This window comes from Neodiprion virginianus, chromosome 6 (assembly GCF_021901495.1).
Source record: "Neodiprion virginianus isolate iyNeoVirg1 chromosome 6, iyNeoVirg1.1, whole genome shotgun sequence".
In the NCBI taxonomy this organism is placed as follows: Eukaryota; Metazoa; Arthropoda; class Insecta; order Hymenoptera; family Diprionidae; genus Neodiprion; species Neodiprion virginianus.
This window is the reverse complement of record NC_060882.1, coordinates 16903924-16913654: the sequence shown is the minus strand read 5'-3', so window position 1 is coordinate 16913654 and position 9731 is coordinate 16903924. Positions and strand designations below refer to the sequence as shown.

The following is a 9731-nucleotide window of genomic DNA, read 5'->3' as shown; positions in this document are numbered from 1 at the left end:
CACGCGGACCTGCACAATATGTATTACGTAAACATATATACTGAAATTGGTGGTAGTTTATTCTTATCATACCACGTGATATACAAAACTATGTAATTAAATAACTTACATAAATTATTAAGATAATTAGACGTATAATATGAAAAATATGTTTGATTGTAAACCCATAACTCGTTACACATTGAATGTAAATTTTCAGAAACGTTTAATATTATGAAACAGCTGAAATTTGTATTATCCTTCGTTCGTGTTTCAGGGAGACGAGCATACAAATTTGGTGAAATTGTGTACGATGCTAGCATTGAGATGAAAATATAATCTTCCTTGTGCAAAATAAGTTGGATATCGTAAGATTGAAAATGATCCTTAATCTGAGTCCAGAGAATAATCGAAATATAATAAAATACTACACTCAACGTTGGAAAAGTGAAACTTAAGTTAATCGATGAAAATAGAGCCAATTAAAGGAATGTCTTCGTAATATATTTAAAAAAATTGAGAACCTTAAATTCAGACAAAGAAAGCTCAGTCATTAATAATTGTGAAAAGAAATTCTATTATTATTATATTTTTTGAACGCCAATATCGCATTGTTTGTCCAATTTCGATAGATCGGATATAAGTTGCTGGAGATTAATGTATTTCTGAAATTCTAATCAGTTCATCATAAAAATCATTCGAGGTTTTATTCAATAATCTCATGCCTTGCTTCTAAACAAATTAGCGTTGCTCGGAATTTATTCAAGGTGATTTATAGCTTACAATTTATTCACAAGCAAGATGGACCCCGATCCACAGAAATTGGGCAAACAATACGATTTCGGCATCAAAAAATTCAAACAATATTACGATTCTCAAGGTTTTTTAAAATGAGAACAGATTCAGACAACTAACTTGAGTTTCATACCGTCAAATTCAATACCGTCAAAATCAATACCGTTCAATAATTTTTCAATGCAACAAATTTTTTCATTGGAATGTGTGATCCATACATCCTCAATTCCATGGGTCATCAATTCACCAGAAAATATATCTCTAGCTTCTAAAAATTCCAATAAAAATTTATCAACAAAAGTATTCCAATTTAATTCAAAAATTTTTATACTGATAATAGTCAATCGAACATTTGAAGAAAAAATGTTATTAAATTTTATTACATGTGCACCACCAATCAATTTGGAATCTTACTGTATCCACTCGCTTTGGTGAAAAATTGTTATCCATGAAATTCTACATAGATATAATGATCATGAGGTGCTGAATGACGATGATCATCGAAATAAAATTAATCTCAGAAAACACGATACCCCAATGTTTTTTGATCGATTCAAAGAGTTGTGCTTTTCAAAAAACGATTACACCTTGATAAAATCTACTTTTTGCCTCAATTCATCAATTGCAAGAATTGTGAAGTGAACGAAAATAAATACATAGATTCTTCCGTGAGCAATAAACGAAAAGAAATAAAAAAAAAATATAAACATATTTAAACAGATTAGGTGAACGAACGTTCAGGATTATTTACAGGCGCTCTATTCCCCAAATTTTAGCCCTGCGTCACGAGGGCGAATGCAAAAAGCAGTGATTTCACGGCACGGTAACCGGTACAAATCTTGTCCTGTCGCCCACCTTGGGCTGGAACCTTAAATTGACCTTGTCAGCAGACCCCTCCTCACCGACCTCTAAGAAGGTGTTCCAGTCGACAAGGAAATAAAGACCAGTTTTCCTCTGCATCGGTAAGACAGGATCCGGTGCCCTCGTACTTCCACCGAACGAGTCTGCCAAGTCGGCAATGTTCGATGCTCCAGAAGCTATCGAGAGGTCTGGTAATGTCGGCGCAGTCGTTGAAGATGTGGTTTCTGCAGTGGGTGATGTTGTCGTTTCTACAAGTTTCGTCGATAAATTCTTTATTTAGTTCCATTCTCAAAAATCCCGCAATTCGTGTGTGATTTTAGTCCTTCCGGTTGTTAGTGGTATTCAGAGTTACGATTATAAACAAACAAAAAATTCTGACATGGTGTGGTTAAGTAAATTACGAAAGCTTCGTAACGGCGTGCCTCCAGAACACACTTATGTCGTTCACATACCGTCACGCGATACTTTTATGTCACTTCTCTTCACGTTCTTCATGCAACAGATACCAAACACTACACCTCTGAATTCTCGACCTCCGTAATACCTCTTTTAAATGCGCAGCAGTTGACTTTCTAACACCGATAGAAAGCTGCGAGACCCTTTGAGGACATCGCTAATTATTGGAAATCGTTAGTCGTTCAATGCGGAAGATATCCATAGTCAGATAACACATCGGCAGATGAACTATCTACCAAAACCCAATTTTAAACGAAGTGATAGACAGACCAAGAAGATGATTAGTAGAGGTCGCAATGCATTCGAGCGCAGTGTTAAAAACTGTAGCCAATCACGCAGAATAACAGCTTTTGCAGGCGGTAAGTGACAAGCTTGGATAGAGGAAGGTTTGGTTCCTATTTAGTGACAGAAATTTTAGTAACGAGTCAAACAATTAATCTCCGTCAAATTCTCTTAGTTTATTAGAGGCTTTCGTTAGCACGGTTCTGATCCTTGTTAACCCCTGAATAATTTTTCCAACCCAAAATTGCGAAGTTCCCAAAACGTATAGCATTAATTTCTGAATACCAGTTGACAACAGTGTCGCATTGTCCGCTCCGCCGTCGGTCGCAGGTGTCGTCGCGTCCTCCTGTCTCTTGACCTCGTTCTTGATCCCCTCGTTGTAAATGTTCAGGATTTCCTCAAGGCTAAGCGGATCCGGACCGTTCTGCAGGGTCTTCGTCGTCTCCAAAAGATCCTTAGCAGCGACCTGAACTTCCTGCGAATTCGCTGAGCCCGACTGGACTTTCCTTACGGTATCCAACAGCTTGTTGATCTTCTCCTTCTGCTCCTGAGTATGACCCGGCGTTTCGTGGGGCTTGAAGACATGCAGTTTTGGCGTGCCGGGCAGGCTCGATGAATGTGAACTGACCGTCTCATTGTATTGATAAGACTTTTCCGACCTGGTGATCAGTCCGATGTTCTCTAAGATCTTCCTCATGTTGTCCGGCACAGCCTCTATCAGTGACGGCGGACTGGCCTCCGCGCTTTTCCTCGTCTTTACCGACTTGTGACCCCGAGTTTTCTGGTTGTCACCATCGCCCAAGCCAAATTTGGCCAAGAAATCTCGCATATCCTGGTCTTTCACGTTCATCGTTGGCAGTGGCCTGAAGTTAGAATAAGAGTTCAGGTTGACAATAACAGGAGTCGGCTTCTTCGTAGTAGTGGAAGGTGTCTCTGAGTTCTTGGAAGTCTGTAGGCCAAAGGTCTGAAGGAGAAGTCTCATATCAGGGGTGAGGTTTTGCGTTCCCTTCTTGTAGTCGTAGTTGGAACTTCCGAACGTATTCTGATTCAAAATTGACGGAGAATTTGTTCCCGGGACTTCCAGGCCGGATATTTGCTGAGGGACCAGGTTATTCGAACCAGAAAATTGCACGGTACTTCCAACGTTCGGTTGCTGATCTGGATTACTCTCTGAAAGACCGATGGACGCGAGAAGATCCTTTATTTCTGACCTCATGGGGGGCATGGTAGGACTGACCTTGGGAACTCCAGCAGAATTAGCTACATATGTCGAGCTGAATTTCGTTTTTACCGGACTAGTCGTGCTAGTCGACATGGAATTAACGAACATTGGACTCATGTTCTCCATTTGGAAGCCATGTTTCTTCTCGCTATTCTGTCCTTGGATATTTATCGTCATTTCGGGCATTCTCGTCGTGGTACTGGAAGCTTCAGAAATTACACTTTCCAAAGATACTTTTTGAACGGGAAACTTGTACTCGGGATACTGTTTCACGGGTTCCACTGCGGCTGGAGGAGCATTGTAGTGCCATTGGTCTGAAGCCAGGACATGGTGACTGGTAGTTTCCGAAGACATTGTAGTGGACTCGGTACTGAGCTCCTGGCGAACTTCATCGGTGAATTTCGTCGTCGGGGGTTTCCTAGTGTTCACGGTAGTGCTATAGACGATCTCGAGTTTCGAATCCGTCGAAAGGGAGTCCTCGAACTGTTCCGGAGCCTGTCTATAGACAATGGAGTCGGTCGAATCGAAAGAGCTTCTTGGGGTGGTTTGTAAATTGTTCAAGTTGAAACTGAACCGTTCGGGCGATTCGACGTGAATGACTCTCGGTTTGCCGTCGTATATCGGTCTGAAGTTACTAACTGTTGAAAGTGTCTTGAAATCGATCGGGTCCAGCACTTCGGAATACGTATCTCTATGATTCTCGTAGGAGCCAGTGGACTCCTCGATTTCATCCTTCAGCTCAACAGGGTTGTCCGACGCCACGTGGTTGTCCAAGGGAGTGTCAAGCGCGAAGCTCGGCTCTCCCGGTTTCTCTGTGTAGATTATTCCCCCTTCCATTTCACCCTCGTCATAACTCATCTCGTAGTTGGCCGAGTCACTTGTATCAGAAACCATTTGGACCATCGGCGGCTTCGTGTACAGATCCTTTAGGTTTTCCTGCGTGGCATTCGGACTGTACGGCAGCACGACCATCAGCGCTCTCTGGTACTCCATCCTCGCCTTGTCGATGCTCTCCTTATCCGCTTTCGAATCGATCACGTCCTTCGACGTTATGTTGAACAAGATGTCGACTATTTCCGACCGTGAAAGCCGCGGTAGTCTGGGATCCTCGCGAATCATTCGCTCCACTTCGTCGATCGTTCGATTGATCGACGTCTCAATCTGCGTACGTGATGGTAGCTCATCCTGGCAGTGGCCCAGGCCAATAATGACCAACAGGCAGAGCGGGATAATCTAAAACAATTGTGATTATAGTTGTATTGCACGCTGAGGCTCGAAAATTCACTCGCGACCTTGCATCGGAATGCTTGACCATTGATTGCTAAGAAATCGGTATACACGGCTACTACAAAAAAAGAAATTATTTTGCACAGACACTTTACCGTTAGAAATGATTGTAAGTTTTCTATATTTGCCAAATTTTTAAATACGCTCAAGGTGGTGCGACAAATCAACTCGTTTTGGCAAATATGATGAATTCTAGATTTAATCTGGCATCTTATTGGTATTGATTACTTTATGGTGTGTTTAACACCATTAATACCAAATAAATCCTCCCCAAGAGGCATTAATTTTGTTTTGCGTTGAAATTACATTTTAAATATCGGAATGAATAATCGTGATGATTATATATGCTCCCTTTCAATAATTAAATCACTGCTCAATTTTAGTTATCCCTACTTGAACGTTGATCACAAGAGTCAGCAAAACATTTACGTGATCATGACAAAACAGCGCGGCAGCGATGTTGAATTTGTGACAATTATTTCAACACATTTCGTTGGCCAAACCCCAATGTTACGAGCATGTTTTGGATGTTTACGAATTTTCTTACTGAGCTTCTAGAGCACCAAAAAATTCAGCAATCACCACATATTCTTGCCTGCACATGAGCAACCCAATAGACGCCAAATTATGAGGCTTGGAATTATGCCCAAGTTTCACGAATGGTCGTCATCTTCGATAAATGCGCCGAATTTGTAGTGAAACGGTTGAGATCATTACTCGGAAAAACATCTGTCTGCAAACGTAACCGAGACGGTATAAGTTATTTGTCCGGATTATTAGTGAACTGAAACATACAAATCTTGGATCCGTCAACCAGTTATCGACACAAACGAAATGTTTTAGAATAATCTGTTTGGAATAAGAAGAAGAGAGCTGAAGTTTTGATAAGTTTCCTTGCTTTTCACGGGTATTTTATTTATTTATTTTTTTTTCTTCCCAATATCACTGTCACGTTTAAATTATATTTTCGTGTCGCTAAGAAAGACATTTTAGCGGCTTCTACCTCCCAACTAACTGTATCGAAAGTTTGTTTAGTCCAGATACGGCTGCTGGGTTCTAACTGAACCGTTGTACAATATTCCTAATTGTAAATGAGTATAATTCTACAGACAGTCATCGGATTCTGCTGTGTCCTAGAATTTTTTCGGATATCAGTGTCAGAATTGGGACGTAGGTATAACCACGATTCGTAATTACCGTGCAACTGTGAACTGACCCAGAACTCGAAGTGCATCGGTATGGCTAAGTTTCAATGCTTCTGATGAGAAGCAGAAGCTGCAGAAGAAACAATACGAGCGATCGGAGCAATGAACAAAAAACTATGCAAATTCATGCGACCCAATTTCGACGTCATTTCTTCCTTGATCGTGCTAACAGAAAACAGTTAGAAAATTTTTATTCAACCGTGATGAATATTATAATTTTGACACAGATGAGCTGCCGCGACGCCGATCCTTACGTAAACATTGCAAAGCTTCTGCTAACCGGGATTTCGGATTTGGCAGCAATACGTGAAACTGCACGAATCGGTAGAGATATTGAGTAACCATGTTATTCTCTGAATGGTATCGATTTTTCTTCAATAGAACAGCGAGTTGACGTAGAATAGAAAAAAAAAGAAAGAAGAAAAGGATTTAAAGAACTCTGTAAAAAGCCGGTCTAATCGAGGTCTACGTCCTTCGCGGTGAAAGGTGTTTCACCTGGGTACCAAACGACGGATAATATGTAACCCGACCAAACACCGGATAATTTCATGTTCCTTCGCGGTCTGAGCTGCAGGGGGATGTCAACCTGTGGAAGTACCAACGAATCTTTGAAGGCACTTTTAAACGCCGAAGGCGCAGTTGAGTAGAGCAATTGGAAACGCAGAAAACGTCTTGATTAACCCAAATTTGCGACCTTGTCGAGGACGCGGTGCGGTTTAGCTAGGTGTGCTCAGATATGAGAAAACTCGGGTTATGCTCGCGGCGAGCGTTTCAATATTCATAAGCTGTCGTTGCAACAGATCCTTGACTGAGTTGACCGATTGCAAAGGCGCCCGCAACCTATGATCGGCAATTACATGCCGAAGGTATTTGCACGGCATCATTTATACTTTTCATGTTTTATCCCGACCTCATCTGACTGGCTCCTCACGCGATGCTCTGCATGATCGTGCGAATACTAAAAGGGAAGATTTTCAGGCTCTTTCAGGGTTTGCGAGAAAAAGAATAATATCGTAACCCTATCAATTTCGATGACAAAAATGAAAGTAACTTTCAGTTGCGTAGACGCAGAGCTCAAAGCACCTGTCGCTTTTACAAAATATGCACTGGATAATTCTCGATCCGTAATTACATCGATCCATTTCGTTGCGAAATCTATAATCAGTTCCGAGCGAAAGGATAAGCCGGGAAAAACCCAGCTCGATCTATGATCCGTTCATAATAAATTATAGCTACGTAGTCTAGTATATTCGCGTGGAAGTAGCTAACCTTGTTGAATGACCTGGATTATCACACACTCAATTTTTTTTTTTTTTTTTTCGTTAGTATTTTTTCTCTGCAGCAAGTCTTCATATTCGTTACGTAGACCCCGCGCAAATAAAGTGAAATAAACTACAAAAAAGGTATTGAGGAGATTTATAGAACTTGTTTCACATAAATTCAAAATTTGACTAAACTAAACACAATTTCTCAAACTACAATTTTGAACAAAGTGCGTGCGCTACTAACAGGTAGAGCGAACTTGGACGATAGGCATGAAGCTGGAAGTGAAAGTAGCGGAAAAAATGGAGAAATGAAACGAGAATTACTTTGACAAAGTCGGAACATTTTCTAACAAAATTGACAAGGATTGAACCGGGTGTCTGTCACTTTTAGTTACAAAGCATTGACTGAAGTCCGGTGCAAAGACTCACCATGTTGACGTCCAAACGGTCCGAGTCACAGTCTAGCACTGACTGAGCCAGTGAGGCCTACTTTCCAACTCTCTCCCTATCTTCCATACTGGATTCTCTTTCGTCGCGCCGCAGTCGATCACTGCTCTTAGACGATTTATGACGACATTATACTGCAGCCATGTAGGAATTATAAGTGAAGACGTACGCCATCGGAGTTTGAACTTTCCTTGCCGATGGTGTATTCTGCGTTATGAGCAAACAACGTGTGAGTGCTACGCGTGGTACGCAATCTGAGATCTGCAACGCGATGGAGGAACGTAAGCGAGTAAGTAGAAAATACGGTGCAGCGATGATCAATTTCGAGATAAATCCTCGAGAACGGACGGGTGCAACTTTTCCTTGATTAAATAAACGCAGAATTTCTATCAACCCTACATTTCATTTCACATGAAATCCTTTTACTGCGGAGAAACGGCATTCCAATCGATTTACAGCTCTGCGCTTCTGGATCAAGCATTGATCAGGACGCGCTTTTTACAGCTCAGCACGGCGTGTCTTTCACGTCTCTGATCTCATACTATTCGTTCCATCGATTTAATCGATCCGTGGACGTTTAATTTTGACATGCACTGATCTGCTTAATTACCTTGCGAATCGAGCGCGTCTTTCGTCGCGCAACAATCACGCTCGAAATTTTCCAGATCTTGTGTTCTAGTTGAAAAACGAGCTAGGTAAATCCCGGAAGGAAGAAAGCGACAGCTTCCTCTGTGTCAGTGCAGGATCTGTGACTCGAGATTTCCTAGATCTTGTAACTTGAGTTGCTTGTAATTTCCCACAGTTGACGATGCGTAATATAACAGTGTTTGACCTTCCCCTTCTCGCATCATGAGTACCGAGTTTGCCAATTTTGGACCGGTTCAACTCAAATGGGGCTCATTCGAACGGTACCTTCACGTACTCCGGTTTACAAAAATGCACTTCATTTCGAATAGGATATGCCTTTTAGTATTTCGGTACTTGTAATATCCATTTCTATGGAATTTTCCGAATTATACTGGAAATTCTCAAGTGTTGAATTGCCGCTGATGTTTCTCAATGGTATACCATTTGAAAAAAGATATCAGGCACCACAGATCTTAGAGCTCGCGTCATGAGCATTCATTGATATTCTGTTGAAAGCATAAAATAATCCGATTATTTCATACGAATTTTTATTTTTGTATTTTGTCGTTCTCTTTATTCTTGTTCGACTAAAATGAAACATTTGACCATACTGAGTGAGTGGGAAGTTTGTTTGATCAAAGCAATATTCTTTTGCCGCTAACAAAGAGAATATTTTGTAGTTGCAACTGATTTTAGAAGAATCAAGTTGAAAATGACACCAAATCAATGTGATTTGAACTTTCAACTTCAAGTATTTTCGCCGCTGTGAGGATACATAACAATTTGTTGTGTTTTTAATTTAGGCCTGCGGTTCGTTTCGCAAAAACTTTTCGACTTTATTCGTTAATAAGCAGAAAATATATGAAGCATTAAACTTCGTAAATAACCTCATAAACCTCATTTTCATAATTTCAATCAGCACCGCTATCGGGCAATGACTAAAAAAAAAACCGAGTAACTGCATAGCCAAATATTACGGTAATGGATATGAATAACGTTCGAAAGCCTATAATTAACCGTTAATACGATAATAAGCCGTAAACATATTTGTTTTTATTCTATCAATTTTGCACAATATATCACCTACTCTCAAAATCTCCTCCTACCTCCTCCTAACCCACGGCAGATCATCACCTAGCTGTCTATTTTTTGAAAACGGTGAGCCAGGAGCGCTTCTTAACTGTAGATAAGACAGACCACAGCAGTTTCCACCAGCAGCTGTAGGTAACAGAAAATTACCTTCAGGTGATAAGTCTGTTTTATATACAGTCGAGGACGATCGGTATTAGTGGACAGTTGAATGTA

The 9731-nt window shown here is 40.7% G+C and overlaps 1 protein-coding gene across 1 annotated transcript; it reads right to left on the bottom strand.

The window, feature by feature from the left end:
* Nucleotides 1-67: 67 nt before the first annotated feature.
* On the bottom strand, nucleotides 68-7929 carry LOC124307330 (uncharacterized). The gene is made up of 3 exons (XM_046768878.1): nucleotides 7782-7929; nucleotides 2659-4828; nucleotides 68-1883 (listed from the first exon to the last, which is right to left on the bottom strand). The coding sequence occupies exons 1-3, from the start codon at nucleotides 7782-7784 to the stop codon at nucleotides 1588-1590; spliced, it is 2469 nt and encodes an 822-aa protein (XP_046624834.1). The 5' UTR covers nucleotides 7785-7929; the 3' UTR covers nucleotides 68-1587.
* Between the last annotated feature and the right edge of the window lie 1802 nt (nucleotides 7930-9731).